Here is an 18,157-nt window from a genome sequence, read left to right as displayed (position 1 = left end):
GGGGGCATGGCCCTGTGGACACCTTGATTTCAGACTTCCAGACTCCAGAACCACAAGAAAATTAATTTCCCTTGGTGTTTTTTTTTTTCTGGTTTGTTTTAGTTTTTGCTTTTTTGAGATTAAAAGAAACAAAAAACAAAAAATATAGCCTGTTGCCCAGGCTGGAGTACAGTGGTACAGTCTCTGCTCACTGCAACCTCTGCCTCCTGGGTTCAAGCGATTCTCGTGCCTCATCCCTGCCCCTGACTGAGTAGATGGGGTTATAGGAGTGCACCATCATGCCCGGCTAATTTTTGTATTTTTAGTAGAGATGGGGTTATAGGAGTGCACCATCATGCCCGGCTAATTTTTGTATTTTTAGTAGAGAGAGGGTTTCACTATGTTGGCCAGGCTGGTACCGAATTCCTGGCCTCCCACCTTGGCCTCCCAAAGTACTGGAAATACAGGGGTGAGCCACCATGCCCTGCCAATTTCCCTTGTTTTAAGCCACCCAGTTTGTAGTAATTTATGACAGGCCTAGGAATCTAATATAGGAACCACATTCATCATAAAATATCTCCCACAGGAAATATATTTTTGGGGGGTAGATAATTAGCATGAAGATTGGGCTGCAAAAAAAAAAAAAAACAAAAACATCTTAGGTTGTATCAAAAAGCTAATGTTGGCCGGGTGCTGTGGCTCACGCCTGTAATCCTAGCTCTTTGTGAGTCTGAGGTGGGCAGATTAGTTGAGGCCAGGAGTTCGAGACCAGCCTGGCCAACATGGCAAAACCTCATCTCTATTATAAACTTTTATAAATAAATTTTAAAAAAACTAGTGTTTGTCTTTGACCCAACTTTCTTCCTTACCTTGGAGATAGATGCTTCAGGCCTCCCACAGCATGCTCCTTTTTCTGTCCTAAATGTCAGCACATCCTCTAAAATTCCATCTGGAACCTTTTGGATGATCTGCTTTAAATGGCCCTTTTACTCTAATGGCTTTATCTTTTGCCTTCTCCCTGTATATTTCTTTCTTTCTTGAAAGATTTTGAATGAGTTATTTAAAGTATACAGAGGATAGGAAATACTACTGAATAAACACTCATGGGTCATCACTGAGATTTTCCTCCCTATCTTTCTGCACCCCCCACGTTCTCCTTTTCTGCCATCTTTCTGTGCCCATCCCACCCTATGCATTGCTCTCAATCTCCTAAAGAAGGTGAGGTAGGTGCAGAAATCCTAACTCTATGTCTGCCCTTGGGGTATAACTCACACATAGTGGGCGTGAGAATTAAATGACTGACTGTGGGCTTTCTGTAGGGCAGGCAAGGAATTACTACTCTCCAAGTAATTAGAGTATCCCTGGTACCTCATTTCTGCATCTTAGGTATGCTCTTCCAGACTGAACTTATCCTGGCATGTTTGCCTTTAAAACCAGATTTCTTTGCCCATAATAATCTGTAATGCGTGGAGCATGTTGGAGATGGGATTCTGCATCCATCACCTCTAGACATATACATACATTTTAAGTGAGAGACTCTTTCTTTTTGAGCCTCCCTTCCAGAACACAGTGAGCTACTTCCCCTCTGGCCTCACAGAAAGGGGAGGGGAGTCAGAGCCAATACCTAGGCATGAGTACAACTAGCTTCCCTGACTCCCTATTGCCTTCTTTTGTCTCTTTTTCACCCTGCAAAGCTTCCCATTAGAGGGTTTTATGTAGTTTTTAAAAGAAATACTTATTATCTCTTGGTCATAGACTTCAATTTCCCAATTTTCCCTTGAACTTAATGTCTCCAATTAGGATTTCAAGTTACAGAATATCTTTCGGGACCTATTTTTAGTATAATTTAGAGTTCAGAAGATCACTAGGGAGACAAACAAAGCTACAAATAAAATAGCCTAAGGTATTTTTAAAAATATGTTCTCATTCTCTTTTGGTAGGACTAATAGAATTACGATGAATGGAAATGGTACTTTTTTTTTTTTTTCACTTCTCCTCATTTGTTTTGGACCACAGGCTCCATTCTGATTTAGGAGTCTTTCCTGCTCAGCATTTCAGTGATAATTCTCCCCATAGTCTATAGGATCCCTGTTCTCCTTGTTTCTATAGCAACAGTCCTGTGTTGCTTGGCTAGAAGCAATTTTCTGCTGCTATGGTGAAGCTCCATTTTTCCATTCCTTTCTCCCTAGTTGCCTTGGTAACGAGTCTCTTCATCTTCTGGTCTCTTGGTGGTAAATTCCACCCCCATCTTTTTTTCTCTTTCTAGTAATAGTCACCTGGTCATGACTTGGACAGTGCTATCCCATCTGTGAATGAGCATACTCTGTCATGGTCAGATTGTCATCATGAAATCAGCCTCCCTTTTCCTTTAATTGCATCATTTCTCTGGCCTGCCATCTTTCTGGTGGTTGTCATGGTAACTGTACCCTCTGAAAGTCTCTAGGCAAAGGTTCTACAGTTAACAACCATCATGTGAGAGTGTCTGCCAATATGTGGCCATGCATCTCCATTTTAAACCCAGCCCCAGGCGGGTACCACACATTGGAGAGAACAGGACTTTTGATCAAAGCAGGCTGGATTGAGAAAAGGAGGGACAGGGGACCCATAACTGGAAACTGGTATTCTCCAAACGATATATGTGGCAACAAGGTTTAGGCTGGGTCTGCGAGAGTGGTCATTATGCCAATGGGGATTCAAGTGATTGAGAAATGTATTAGCAGTCATTCCAGCAGGCCTGTCAAGGGCTTGAAACTTGCAGGGGTCATTCCTTTGGCCCAGGGGATCCTGGTGATATGACCTGAGAGTTAGAGCCAATCTCAGTGAAAAAGCAATTAGAACTCTTAAATTGGCTAACAAGGGGTTAGTAGAATAGGTATTTAGGCACCTTTACACATTACCAAACATTTCTATGCCCGTAGGCTGCTTCTTTTACCTCTTTAGAGAGGCCGATGGGGTGTTACTATTTTAATAATACAAAGTGTTCAACAAATGGTGGGTGATATGTGCCAGGGCATTGTAGCAGGCACTTTTCAGACATTACTTCATTTTCTCCTCATGGCAATCTTGAGAGGAATTTAAAGATAAGAACACTGAGGTTAAGAGGTAAAGTTAGACCAGAAGTGCTGGTTCACTCCTATAATCCCAGCAGTTTAGGAGGCCCAGGCAGGAGGATCACTTGAGGGAGGCGGTCACCAGCCTGGGCAACTTGCAAGACCTCATCTCTCAAAAAGAAAAAAAAAATAGTGGGCGTGCAGTACCAACTGGGGTGGGGTGATGGGGTGCTGAGGTGGGAGGATTGTTTGAGCTCAGGAGGTCAAGACTGCAGTGAGCTGTGATTGATTGCACCACTGCACTGAAGCCTGGGCAACAGAGCAAGATCTTGTCTCAAAAAAAAAAAGAGGTGAAGTTAATGAAGTTCACAGAGCTGATAAATGGCAGAGCTGGGATTTGAACCCAGCTCTATATGACCCCAAAGGCCTTTCTTAAACTGATGTGGTCTCTGGAATTCTGCTCCTGTCTGGTCCTAATTTTTTCCACCTCCATTTTAACCTCAGGGTTGCTACGACTTTAATCCTTCCTTTTTTTTTGAGACTGAGTCTTGCTCTGTCGCCCAGGCTGGAGTGCAGTGGCTGATCTTGACTTACTGCGACCTCCTCCTTCCTGTTTCAAGCGGTTCTCCTACCTCCCCCATAGCTGGGATTACAGGCACACACCACCATGCCCTGCTAATTTTTGTATTTTTAGTAGAGATGGAGGTTTCACCATGTTGGCCAGGTTGGTCTTGAACTCCTGACCTTGTGATCAGCACGCCTTGGCCTTCCAAAGTGCTGGGATTACAGGGGTGATCCACCGTGCCTGGCTATTTATTTATTTATTTGAGAAGGAGTTTCGCTCTTGTTGCCCAGGCTGGAGTGCAATGACGCGATCTTGGCTCACTGCACCTTATGCCTCCCAGTTCAAGCAATTCTCCGGTCTCAGCCTCCCAAGTAGCTGGGATTACAAGTGTGCACCACCATGCCTGGCTAATTTTGTATTTTTAGTAGAGACAGGGTTTCACCAGGTTGTTCAGGCTGGTCTCAAACTCCTGACCTCAGGTCATCCACCTGCGTCAGCCTCCCAAAGTGCTGGGATTACAGGCTGAGCCACGGTTCCCAGTCAACTTTAATCCTTTCTACCAGACTTCCTTTTCCCTTTCCTATTTTGCGGATTGTAGTTTACTTGCTTGTTTTTCTCTGTTCTCACCCCATCTGTTGCATTCTTTGGCCAAGGAGATGAAAAGGTTTGCTTTCTGTTTTTTTTTTTGTTTTGTTTCTTTGTTTTTTGGGACGGAATTCTGCTCTTGTTGCCCAGGTTGGAGTGCAATGGTGTGATCTCGGCTCACTGCAACCTCCACTTCCCAGGTTCTCGTGCCTCAACCTCCCAAGTAGCTGGGATTAAAGGCATGCGCCACCACGCCCGGCCAATTTTTTTATTTTTAGTAGAGACGGGGTTTCACCATGTTGGTCAGGCTGGTCTTGAACATCTAACCTCAGCCTCGGCCTCCCAATATGCTGGGATTACAAGCGTGAGCCACTGTGCCGGGCCAAAGGTTTGCTTTGTGATTGAGTGTGAGGTTGTATTACGGGATGAAAATATTAGAGCGGCTGCCCTGGCCTGAGAACTGGGCAGACCTCATTCTGGAGAATGCCACCTCTGACCGGCAAGTCATTCTCCTCTTCATTTAACAAGTATTGGATGTCTCTTCGGTACCAGGTACTGTGCTAGGCACTGGAGATACAGCAATGATCTAGGCAGAATTTATCCCAGTAAGTTAGACAAGAAAACAAGAGACCTATTTATAATTTTATATTGTAATAAGCACTATGATAAAAAATAACTTGAGTGCTGTGAAAGAATAATAGGGACGGATCTATTTAGATAGGGTTGCCATCTACTATTCAAGATGGCAGGTGGCCCGGCGCGGTGGTGCACGCCTGTAATCCCAGCACTCTGGGAGGCCGAGGCAGGTGGACTGCCTGAGCTCAGGAGTTCGAGACCACCCTGGGCAACATGGTGAAACCTCGTCTCTACTAAAATACAAAAAATTAGCCGGGCATGGTGGCGGGCGCCTGTAGTCCCAGCTACTCGGGAGGCTGAGGCAGGAGAATCGCTTGAACCCAGAAGGCGGAGGTTGCAGTGAGCCGAGATCGCGCCACTGCACTCCAGCCTGGGCGACCCTGTCTCCAAAAAAGAACAAACAACAACAACAAAAAAGACGGCAGGTAGTTGAGGTTCTGACACCAGCTAGTTGACTGCAGTCACGTCGCCTGGGTCCTGCCGCTCCCTCCTCCCTAAGCAACCTAGCTACAAAGCTTGAGATCCGCGCAGGCGCACAGACGGTTGCTATGGGGACAGCTGCTCCGGCGCAAGCGCAGACTGCCACAAGATGTCGTCCGTGGCGGCTGCACGAGCAGTTCCTGTGGGCCGTGGGCTCCGGGGCCTGCAACGGACCCTACCTCTTGTAGTGATTCTCGGGGCCACAGGCACCGGCAAATCCACGCTGGCGTTGCAGCTAGGCCAACGGCTCGGCGGTGAGATCGTCAGCGCTGACTCCATGCAGGTATGGCAGTGCGGCTGGCCCGGGCGCCTGGGAACCCCGGAGGCCGCGTGGACACCCTGTGGCAAAGGTCTTAAAGGGTGAACCCCGAGGCTTGTAGGGGCGGAGGGAGTAGGTAAAGGGAGCCCATACTTACTAAGCGCCCGCCGCATGCCAGACACAGTGCCAGAGGTTTCCCTTATCATCGTCTCATTAACTGCTCACGACGTTACTGTTTGGTAGATACTGTGATCTCGTTTTATGGAGAAGGGAATAGGGGCTTAGGAAGGTGAAACGACTTTTTCCATGTCACATAGCGAGTAAGTAGAAGACATGGTATTTGAACCTACAAGGTCGACATATAGGTATCCAGTAAATATTTTTTGAATAAAAATGATTCCAGAGCTTTTGTTATAACTCTTAACTCTAACCCTAACCCAGCGAGATCAGGATAAATTGGATACCACCTATAGTGTCTGCTGGGGGAGTGGAATAGGGTTGACAGTCAGGAGACCTGGATTCTAGTCCTGAATCTGCCATTGGCCATGTGACTTCGGATCAACAATGTCGTTTATATGGACGTTATTTTATGTAACTGTGAAGTGAGGAAAATGTCACCTACCGCACAAGGTTATAGTGCTTAATAAATGGGATCATGAGCGTTAGAACGAAGAACAGAGTCCCTGTCCGGAGTAAGGTCAGACTCGTGGTAAATGGGTTTTTAAGCGGAGGTTTTAAATCATGCTGGCTGATTTAAAGTTGAAGGGGCTTTGTCCTCTTTGAACTGGGAGGCCCAGAAGGGGTGTACATCACATGTGGGAGCATTTTGCTCCATTAAGAGTGGGTAGTGGGTGACATTTTGGGTAAATCTGTGATGGAGGAACTACAGCAGCTGTTTGTTGAAGAGAATTTACAGTTATGAGTCTTCACAGAGTAAACGAGATGTTGAGCATGAAATAACCTGGCACTGAACATAGCACCTGATGAGTATTCAGCAAAGAAGGGCAGTTCCTTTCCCCAATTCACCCAGAAGCCTATGGGCATAGTTTCTGCTTTCATTAGTTTATTTGGCATGACAAGACCATCAGCACACATGAAACGATTGGATAATTCAACAAATAATTTGTTTGCAGTCCACTTTATGCCAGCTTCAGAAGACAATTTACCTCAAATCCCAGCTGTCTTTTCCAGGATATGCAACTATAGCCTAACCTCTTCATGCCTTTGTTTCTTCTTCTGTAAAGTAGGAATAATAATATCAATAACATAACATTATTGTGACGATTAAATGAGATAAAGTATGTGCAGTACTTAATACAATATATGGTACATAATAAGAGCTAAAAATACAGTAGTTGCTATTTTCTGCAAGGCCCTACTGAAGAGACAAAATCGTAATTTCTGCCCTTGAGTTTTAGTCCAGCTTAACATAAAACAAGGCAGAGCTAATAAATGTTTGGACAAATATTTTAATGGATTTGCAAGATGTTGGGAGGAGAGAGGCTACAAATGCTAGATTTTATGACAAGTATTATAGAATTACTGAGACAGGAGAAATCATTGAAGGCTGGCTTAGTACAGAAAGCTCTCTGAAAAAGGGCTTGAAAAATAGGTCAAGTTGCGATAGGTAAGAAAGAAGAAAAGACTTATTAAAGGAAAACAGGAAGTTGGTCCAAAGGTATTGAGTTGTCTCAGTTGATTGTTCACAGTCAGTTACAGATGGAACTCCTTTTTCTACTCTTTGGCCCCTTCTCACTGCTGTACATGACTAGTCTTTTTTTTTTTTTTTTTTTTTTTGAGACAGAGTCTCGCTCTGTCGCCCAGGCTGGAGTGCGGTGGCCGGATCTCAGCTCACTGCAACCTCCGCCTCTCGGGTTCCCGCCATTCTCCTGCCTCAGCCTCCCGAGTAGCTGGGACTACAGGTGCCCGCCACCTCACTTGGCTAGTTTTTTGTATTTTTTAGTAGAGACGGGGTTTCACCGTGTTAGCCAGGATGGTCTCAATCTCCTGACCTCGTGATCCGCCCGTCTTGGCCTCCCAAAGTGCTGGGATTACAGGCTTGAGCCACCGCGCCCGGCCTTGACTAGTCTTAAAAAAAAAAAAAAAAAAAGGAACATGAATGAAGATGAAGATTTAGAAGGTGAAATGGCCATAGTGTGTAGGAAGGATAGTAAAAGGAGACTGTTCAATTGTAGATATGGAATGTGAGATGAGTAACATGATGAAGGTAATGTGTAAGGAACATTCATTTGTGAGCAGTATGTATGGCACTTGGATAAAAAATATCCAAGAATGGTATAATAATAGATCTTTGGTCTGATACTTCAGAGACTTAAGTAATAAGAGTTTCAGTAAGATGGAGTTACACTGATGACATCTAAGGTCCATGCCAATATTTATGTTCTATAATTTCTTTTTTTTTTTCTGGAGACAGAGTTTCGCCTTGTCTCCCAGGCTGGAGTGCAGTGGCGTGATCTCGGCTCAATGCAAACTCTGCCTCCTGGGTTCAAGGATTCTCCTGCCTCAGCCTCCCAAGTAGGGATTACAGGCACCTGTCCAACACCCAGCTAAGTTTTGTATTTTTAATTTAATTTTATTTTTATTTTTTATTTTGAGACAGTGTCTCGCTCTGTTGCCCAGGCTGGAGTGCAGTGGCGCCATCTCAGCTCACTGCAAGCTCCGCCTCCCAGGTTCACACCATTCTCCTGCCTCAGCCTCCCAAGTAGCTGGGACTACAGGCGTCCGCCGCCACGCCCAGCTAATTTTTTGTATTTTTTGTAGAGACGGGGTTTCACCATGTTAGCCAGGATGGTCTCCATCTCCTGACCTCGTATTCCACCTACCTTGGCCTCCCAAAGTGCTGGGATTACAGGCGTGAGCCACCGCGCCCAGCCAGTTTTGTATTTTTAGTAGAGACGGAGTTTTGCCATGTTGGCCAGACTGGTCTTGAACTCCTGATCTCAGGTGATCCATCCTCCCCACCCTCCCAAAGTGCTAGGATTATAGGCGTGAGGCACTGCACCTGGCCTTACATCTATTTTTAAGTAGGTTACTGGGTTCTGTCAGTGAGGGTTGGATATAGCTCTATAATAGCTATTATGTCTTGTTACTCATAGCTGTGTACCATAGAAATGTTTCTTTCTTTTTTCTTTTCTTTTTTTTTAAGATGGAGTTTTGCTCTGTCGCCCAGGCTGGAGTGCAGTGGCATGATCTCTGCTCACTGCAACCTCCACCTCCCAGGTTCAAGCAATTCTCCTGCCTCAGCCCCCCAAGTAGCTGGGATTACAGATGTCCGCCACCATGCTCGGCTAATTTTTGTATTCTTAGTGGAGATGGGGTTCCACCATGTTACCCAGGCTGGTCTCAAACTCTTGACCTCGTGATCCGCCTGCCTTGGCCTACCAAAGTGCTGGGATTACAGGTGTGAGCCACCGCACACGGCCCAATTTGTGTTTTTAACCAGTGAGAGGAGATGCTGCTTTTCAGTGACTTTAGGTTGACTCAAAAGTATTTGGTAAACATGTAAACAAAATGATATTGTAGATGTTGAATCACCAGCTACTTGAAATAACATTTTCAATTTCAAGTAACTCCACAGGCCAAGCAATAATAAATATCAGCAACTCAAATTTGCATAGCACTGTTTACCAAATGTTTAGTTTCTTCTTTTTCTTCTTCCTTTTTTTTGTTGATTTGAGGTCTTGCTCTATTGCCCTGGTTGGAATGCAGTGGTGCATACATAGCTCACTGCTCTAACTTTGTTTTTGTTGTGTGTTTTGTTTTTTTTTTGAGATGGAGTATTGCTCTGTCACCAGGCTGGAGTACAGTGCCACTATCTCAGCTCACTGCAACCTCCACCTCCTGGATTCCAGTGATTCTCCTGCCTCAGCCTCCCGAGTAGCTGGGAGTACAGGCACATGCCACCAGGCCCAGCTAATTTTTGTATTTTTAGTAGAGACGGGGTTTCACCATGTTGGCCACGATGGTCTCGATTTCTTGACCTAGTGATCTGCCTCCCAAAGTGCTGGGATTACAGGCGTGAGCCACCACGCCCAGACTTTTTTTTTGTTTTCCAGATGGAGTTTCGCTATTGTGGCCCAGGCTGGAGTGCAATGGCACCATCTTGGCTCACTGCAACCTCCGCTTCCCAGGTTAAGCAATTCTCCTGCCTCAGCCTCCCTAGTAGCTGGGACTACAGGCATGTACCACTGCACCTGGCTAATTTTGTATTTTAGTAGAGATGGGGTTTCACTGTATTGGCCAGGCTGGTCTGGAACTCCTGACCTCAGGTGATCCGCTTGCCTTGGCCTTCCAAAGTGCTGGGATTACAGGTGTGAGACACCGCGCCTGGCACTGCTATAACTTTGAACTCCTGAGTTCAAGCAGTCTTCCTGTCTCAAGTAGCTGGGACTATAGGCATGGAACACTGTGCTGGTGAGAGAGAGAGAGAGAGAGAGAGAGAGAGAGAGAGAGAATTTTTAAAAAATCCTCAGAATAGCCTCATAAAATGGATATTATCACTTCACAGTTAAGAAAATAGGCCTAAGGTCTTAGAATAAGTAGCAGACCTGGAGTCTGAACATAGGTTTCTGCTTTCCTTGCCCAGAGGCATATCTACTACACAAAGCCGTTTCCTTTAAGATGAGCAGGAGCTGTGGGGTTCAATCAGTAGGGAGTTTTTTCTTTGTTTGTTTGTTTGTTTTGAGATGGAGTCTCACTCTGTCACCTAGGCTCACGATCTTGGCTCACTACAACCTCTGTCTCCCTTTGGCTCACTACAACCTCTGCTTCCCGTATTCAAGCAATTCTCCTGCCTCAGCCTCCCAAGTAGCTGGGACTGACTATAAGCACATGCTACCACGCCTGGCTAATTTTTTGTATTTTTAGTAGAGACGGGGTTTCACTGTATTAGCCAGGATGGTTTTGATCTCTTGACCTCATGATCCGCCAGCCTCAGCCTCCCACAGTGCTGGGATTACAGGCATGAGCCACTGCGCCAGGCCAGGAGTTTTTAACTTGTATGCCATTCATCCTTCATAGGAGTGTGCAACATTTTGATCAGGATATAAGATGTATTTTAGGATTCATATTGTAAATCACAGTGTTAATTCATAGTGGTATCTGTCAAGTGGAGTGTTGAGCTGATTGGAAGCCACCTGATGTACTTTGGGGATAAAATTCGCTGCAGCTAAGAGATATTAATAGAATCTAATGTCAAGTTCGTATCAAAGACAGATAGTGTTTATTGGAACAAAGGGTAAACTTGGACTTGTGGAGAGCCTAGACAGAACAGTAAACGTCTTTGTTGTAACACACCAAAGGGTGACCAAATAGAAGGTGTGATCACTAGAAAGTTTTTTCAAGTTTCCAAATTGGGTTTTTTAAAACCAATATTTGCATTTTAATAATTCCTTTTGGTGTGCTGCTGAAAATTTTCTATTCAGAAGTGTACCAGTAACTCAAAAACTATTGTACAACACTATCTTAAATGTTAAATTGTCTTGTACCTTATACTGCTTTTGTCACCCCTTTGTCCTGCTTTAAACTGTAGGGTCATCCCAGGCAACACCTACCCAAGGTCAACCCTACAGCACCTACAGGGCAGTTCCTATCCAGAGAAAGTATTTGTTTTTGTAAACATTGAATAAGTGCTTTAAGCTTTGAGGTAAAACTACAGCGGGGTTGTTAAAGGTATTGTGTCTATAGTGATAATTTCTTAATGTAGCCTGATATGCAGTAACTTGCTTCTGTAGCCATCTAGCAGCTGAAGGTCCTGCCTGTCCTCTTGCATCCCAGTGTTCTTTTTTTCTTTTTATTTGTTTCCTATGACACAGCCCCAGGAGGTCCTGAAAACACATGCCCTTCCATGATTCTTATGCAAGGTAGTTGTGGATTGGGAAGTCAGAATTACTTTCTGAGAGGATTACCTTCTTTGGGATTTCTCTTGGGTTTTGCTGAGGATTTCTACACGGCAATTCTGACAGAAGTGAGAAACAACATTTGTGCTTTATTTTCTGAGTCTTCTGAATGCTGGTTGTTTCACAAATTATAGAAATAAAAATATTCTCTTTCAGTAGTAAGAGTCTGAATTCAAGGAGGGACAGGTAATACAATCCCTGTTTTCCAGGATGGAAAAACGGGAGGTACAGAAAGATTAAAGAGCTGTCTAGAGATCACAGTGCAAGACACGGGGAATTGGATCTGGGTCTTCTAACTCATTTGTAGAGTCTGATATATTTCAGGAAGATGATACCGAAGGTCTTCTTTTCAGTCTGAGTCTTTTTCTTGGCTTGTAAATTCAAGGTACAATGTCGGGCCTTCAGTGACTGGATGAAACATTGTACTGAGAAAATTGAAGGCCCTTGCCAAATATGTACAATGATGGCCTGGAAATACAAACTACCAACTATATGCTAAGAGAAAAGAAACAAAGTGTTCTGTTTCGGTTTATAGAGAGGAAATGTCTCTAATGCCTCAGTTTTTCAAGTCCTATGGAGAAGCAGTAGCCATACATAGGAGCATAGTTCCTTTTGTGTTTGTTTAAATCTACAAGAGGAGAAGCAAATGATTTTTGGCAGTCTGACTAGTAAGCAAGCAGAATATGTGTCATCTTGTCATCTAATAGATGTGGAGCTCTTTGTTCTTTTTTTTTAAAAAAAATAGAAACAAGGTCTCGCTATGTTGCCCAGGCTGGTCTTGAACTCTTGGCCCCAAGTGATCCTCCTGCATTGGCCTCCCAAAGTGCTAGGATTACAGGCATGAGCTACCCCACCTGGCCTCTGTATTCTTTTTGTCTGCTTTGAGACATACTCTAGGAGCCGTGTTTGTACCAAAAGACAGTCTGATCAAGGGATATGGGATGCTTCGGGGAGGGATATGAAAGGAGAGATGGGATGGTGGATCACAGTGGCTTAATAAAATGTGAAATAAAAGGCTTGAAGACCTGTGGTTTTGTTTGTTTTTGTTTTGTTTTTGCTTTTGTTTTTGTTTTTTTTCTTAAGACCTGTTAACCAGGAGAAATTGGGTCTATCTGGAAGCTATTTGACACAACCGACAAAGGCAGTCTTTTTTTTTTGAAATGGAGTCTTGCTCTGTCACCCAGGCTGGAGTGCAGTGGCGTGATCTCGGCTCACTGCAAGCTAAGCCTCCCAAGTTCTAGCGATTCTTCTGCCTCAGCCTCCTGAGCAGCTGGGACTACAGGCGCGTGCCACCACACCTGGCTAATTTTTTGTATTTTTAGTAGAGATGGGGTTCCACCATGTTAGCCATGATGGTCTGGATCTCCTGACCTCAGGTGATCTGCCATCCTCAGCCTCCCAAAGTGTTGAGATTACAGGCATAAGCCACCGCACCCAGCCAAAGGCAGTCTTTTAGAAGGACTGAGACTTACAAGAGGCTAAAAAGGAAATCTCAAAATTTTCAACTTATCATTCATATATATATACACACACACACATAAAAATAATGAGTTTCTAGGTCCCTTGGTTCACTTCCATTGTAAATGAATTTAGTTTTCCTTTGGCTACAGTATTAAGCTGTGTATTTTGTACATATGTGGTCATGTTTTTGCACCTACAGGGAGAACTTTGGGGTCAAATCTGTGTTATATAAGGAAGGAGAAGTGACTACTGGCCAAATAGGAAACCACAGGAGAGCACAAATGAGGCTTGCAGATTCAGATTCATGAGGATGAGTGCTACCCTGATGTTTCAGTGCCTGGGGCAAGGTGTTGAAGCAACTCCACTTCAAAAATAAATACATATTTGAGGAGTAAAAGTTACTTAGGGCATAAAGGAATTCACATATGTGCTCCAGTGTGGTTTAATGGAATTGGTTTTGTTTTTTTGTGTAGTTTTGGATTCCTTGGAAACTTGAATCAGACCAGGACCCTGTTTGCCTCTTGATTCCTTTGGGGCTCTGCTTGTGAGTAGCAGCCTCCCTGTACCTCCCTCATTGTGGCAGTCAGAGTTCAAGCCCTCACTACAGGAATGATCATAATAATTATACTACTGAAGATAATAGCAAGAATAATATATGTCAGGCACTATTCTAAAAGTTTGACAAATATTATCTAATATCCTCACCATAACCTTTTGACGTGGGTACTGTTATTGTCTCATCCCTACTAAAAATTACTTTCTTAAATCCTCATCTCCATGCTGTTTTATACTTTTCCCTCTAACTCTTATTTATTTATTCATTCATCCTCCATTCCATTCTTTTCCTCTGTACCACTGTGTACATTTTATTAAGCAGAGAAGTGGAAGGAATAATATTACTGACAAAAGAACAGTATGGGCAAAGTTAAGAAAATGCATAGTATGTTTTCAAGGAATGACCAGCAACTATCTGGCATAGAAGGTACTTGAGGGACAGTGGTAGGAGGTAAAACTAAAAATATAGACCCTGGGAACAAATTTTTGAGGCCCTCAAAAGTCATGCCATGAGGTTTGAGGTTTTAAAGAGGGAAGTGGTAGTAAATCTTTTTTTTTTTTTTTTTTGAGACAGAGCCTCGCTCTTTCGCCCAGGCTGGAGTGCAGTGGCGCAATCTTGGCTCACTGCAACCTCCACCTCCCGGGTTTAAGCCAGTCTCCTACCTTAGCCTCCTGAGTAGCTGGGATTACAGATGCATGCCACCACGCCCGGCTAATTTTTGTATTTTTAGTAGAGACGAGGTTTCACCGTGTTGATCAGGCTGGTCTCGAACTCCTGACCTCGTGATCTGCCTGCCTCGGGCTCCCAAAGGGCTGGAATTATAGGCGTGACCCACTGCACCTGGCCTGTAAATCTATTTTACGAAGTAACTGGTTGGAGAATGGGTTAGAGAAGGAAAAACAGTTTAGGATTCTGTTACATTAACTTGGGTGAGAGAGGCTGGAGTTGGGCTTTGGCTGGAGAGAATAGGTAACCATTTTGATATTTTGGAAACAGAACCAGTAGGATTTTGGTTATTGAATTGGAAGGACTATGAAAAAAATGAGAACAAAGCATTTTTACTGACAAATTTTACTCAGAAAAATGAGACATGCGGGGGCCGGGCACGGTGGCTCACACCTGTAATTCCAGCACTTTGGGAGGCTGAGGTGGGCAGATCACCTGAGGTCAGAAGCTCGAGAGACCAGCCAGACCAACATGGAGAAACCCCATCTCCACTAAAAATACAAAAAAATTAGCCAAGCGTGGTGGTGCATGCCTGTAATCCCAGCTACTCAGGAGACTGAGGCAGGAGAATCACTTGAACCCGGGAGGCAGGGTTGCAGTGAGCTGAGATCACGCCACTGCACTCCAGCCTGGGCAACAAGAGCGAAACTCCGTCTCAAAAAAAAAAAAAAAAAAAAAGAAAAGAAAAATGAGACATGCTTATTAAAAAAATCCAGTAACACTGAAAAGTACAAAGACAATAAAACCATAGTCTTAGCATCCTGGAGTAACCATTTTGGTTTACATCCTTCCAGACATTTGTATATATATTTAAGCACATGTGTCATGTGTATATATGTTATTACATAAATTGACTCAGAGGTTAGATGCTATTCTATTTTCTTTTAACAGTATGTTATGGATATCTTTATATGTTAATGTATATAGCTATATCAGTAGTCTCAACTTGGGGTGATTTGGCCTCCTAGGGGACATGTGGCAATCCCTGGAGACATTTTTGGTTCTAATAACTGGGGAGGTGCATTCCTGGCATCTAATGGGTAGAAGCCAGAGACATTGCTAACATTCTAGTGGGCACAGGACAACTTCCCATAACAGAATTATTTGGCCCCAAATATTAATTGTACTGAGGTTAAGAAACTGTCCTATATTATTGTTTTTATAATTTTTTATTTATTGATTGATTGAGACAGGGTCTCACTATGTTACCCAGGCTGGTTTCAAACTCCTGGGCTCAAGCAGTCCTCCCACCTCACCTCCCAAGTAGCTGAGATTACAGGTGTAATTTTGATTTTGAAATAGTTGTAGATTTTTATTTTTATTTTTATTTTTTTGAGACAGTTTCCCTCTGGTTGCCCATGCTGGAGTGCGATGGTATGATCTCGACTCACTGCAACCGCCACCTCCAGAGTTCAAGTGATTCTCTGCCTCAGCCTCCCGAGTAGCTGGGACTACAGGCATACGCCATCACGCCCAGCTAATTTTGTATTTTTAGTAGAGATGGGATTTCTCCATGTAGGTCAGGCTGGTCTCAAACTCCTGACCTCAGGTGATCCATCCGCCTCAGCCTCCCAAAGTGCTGTGATTACAGGCGTGAGCCACTGCACCTGGCCCGAAATAATTGTAGATTTACACAAGAGTTTCAAAGATAGTACCAAGAGTTCCTGTATACCCTTCATCTACTTTGTCCTAATGTTAATATCTTACATCATCATGGTACATTTATTAAAACTAAGAAATTGATATAGGTACAATACTATTAACCAAATTGTAGTCTTAGATTTCACTAGTTTTTTCACTTATGTTCCTTTTCGATTTCAGGATTCAGTTTAGGATACCATACTGTAGTTAGTCATCATATATCCTTAGTCTCCTCTAATCTTTGACAGTTTTCAGTCTTTCCTTGTCTTTTATGACCTTGATACTTTTGAAGGGTACTGGTCAGCTCTTTTGTAGATGTCTCTCCATTTGGGTTTTGGTTTCTCATGATTAGACTTGGCATTATGGATTTTGGGAAAGTATACCACAGAAGTGAAGTACCCTTCTCACTGGATCACATCAAAGTATGATATCAACATAGTATTAGCATGGCTTATTACTGGTGATGGTAACTTTTGATCATTTGGTTGAGATTGTGTACACGTTTCTTCACTGAAAAAGTCACGATTTTTCCCTTTTCGTGTTATTTTTCTTTTCCATTTCCATAAAATGACAGTACCTAGTCATATTTGTTGGAAATCAGTTGCCAAGTCTGGCCCACTCTGAATAGAAGAAGAATTAAGCTTCACTTCCAGGAGGAAAGCATATCAAAGAATTTGCGGACATATGTTAAAAGCACCACAGTAATTAATAAATATTTTAGGGGAGATACTCTCAGGCTATGCAGATGTCCTATTTCTCCTTAAAGTTTCACCCTCTGATTTTAGCATTCATCGGTCTTTCCTGTCTTTGTTTTCTTCCTTTCTTCCTTTTCCTTCCTTTTCCTCCTTCCTTCCTTCCTTCCTTCCTTCCTTCCTTTCCTTCCTTTCCTTCCTTTCCTTCCTTTCCTTCCTTTCTCTCTCTCTCTCTCTCTCTGTGTTTGTGTGTGTGTGTGTTTAGTACTTCCTGTCTGGTACTACAAGATGCTTCTAGTCCCTTTCAGTGGAAAGAGCTAGGAAATGTATGTATGTATATTAATCTATTTATACACACATCTATATTTATTTCTCTATATGTATGTTAAAATAAGCATGGGATTATACTGGTATCTCTGACTCTAATCCAGCACCACAAGATTCATTCTTGTCTTCCCCCCTTGCTTATTTGTGACTTCTTTGTAAGAAATTTAGCTCTCGCCGGGCGCGGTGGCTCAAGCCTGTAATCCCAGCACTTTGGGAGGCCGAGACGGGTGGATCACGAGGTCAGGAGATCGAGACCATCCTGGCTAACACGGTGAAACCCCGTCTCTACTAAAAAATACAAAAAACTAGCCGGACGAGGTGGCGGGCGCCTGTAGTCCCAGCTACTCGGGAGGCTGAGGCCGGAGAATGGCGTGAACCTGGGAGGCGGAGCTTGCAGTGAGCTGAGATCCGGCCACTGCACTCCAGCCTGGGCGACAGAGCGAGACTCCGTCTCAAAAAAAAAACAGAAATTTAGCTCTCATTCTCTACAGTGTATTTACTTATTTGTGTAACCTGTAGTTTCAGTGATTACTCCTGTGAGAAACAGATTTACCGACTAGAGTACAATGTTTGCCTACAGTTTGTTTTTATCCTTACAGTATCCAGTAGTAACATTGTTTTATGAAGCTACTTAGATCAGCTCCTTTTGTTTTCCTCCCTGAGGTTATATCAGACGTTTGTTATGCAGTTAGATTTCGTTTGTTATAGTCTGCAGTCTATCCTGGGTTCCCAGATATTCTGGTTATTTTTAAAAATTTGCATACAGTGGGCAGCTGCAGTGGTTCATACCTCTAATCCCAGCACTTTGGGATGCCAAGGAGGACGATTGCTTGGGCCTAGAAGTTTGAGATCAGCTTGGGTAACATAGTGAGAGCCCATCTCTACAAAAAAAAAAAAAAAAAAAAAAAAACAAGGCATGGTGGCACATACCTGTAGTCCCAACAGGAGGATTGCTTGAGCCAGGGAGGTCAAGGCTGCGGTGAGTCATGATGGGGCCACTGCACTCTAGCCTGGAAAACAAAGTGAGACTCTGTCTCAAAAAAAAACATTTTTTAAATTTTTTGCATACATACAGTAAAATGTACTCTTTAGGATGTTTAGTTGTATGGATTTTGACAGATGCATAGTCAGATATATACCCCACAGTACCATACTGAACAGTTCTAGCACCCTAAAAAATCCCTTATAATGGCCCCTTTGTAGTCAACCCCTCTATCTCCCCCAATCTCTGGCAGTGACTTACATGTTTTCCATCACTATCGTTTTGCCTTTTCCAGAATGT

At 43.5% G+C, this 18,157-nt stretch overlaps 1 protein-coding gene across 4 annotated transcripts in view; it reads left to right on the top strand.

Annotated features, from left to right (window-relative positions):
• The first annotated feature begins 5,364 nt into the window (after positions 1 to 5,364).
• Positions 5,365 to 18,157, top strand: part of TRIT1 (tRNA isopentenyltransferase 1) — a 48,893-nt gene continuing 36,100 nt past the window's right edge. For 2 of the 4 annotated variants that reach the window (XR_002522779.2, XM_021939747.2), the window contains exon 1: positions 5,365 to 5,578. Coding sequence is in view for 2 of the 4 variants with exons in the window: in XM_021939747.2 (XP_021795439.1) it covers positions 5,405 to 5,578 (174 nt within the window). In the remaining 2 variants the exon portion in view is untranslated. The remainder of the gene's footprint in view (positions 5,579 to 18,157) is intronic. The other 2 variants (XR_001903945.3, XM_003891645.5) reach the window with 2 other exon arrangements.

This window comes from Papio anubis, chromosome 1 (genome assembly GCF_008728515.1).
Source record: "Papio anubis isolate 15944 chromosome 1, Panubis1.0, whole genome shotgun sequence".
Classification (NCBI taxonomy): domain Eukaryota; kingdom Metazoa; phylum Chordata; class Mammalia; order Primates; family Cercopithecidae; genus Papio; species Papio anubis.
The sequence above is the reverse complement of the archived record's forward strand: the minus strand, read 5'-3'. Positions and strand labels throughout refer to the sequence as shown.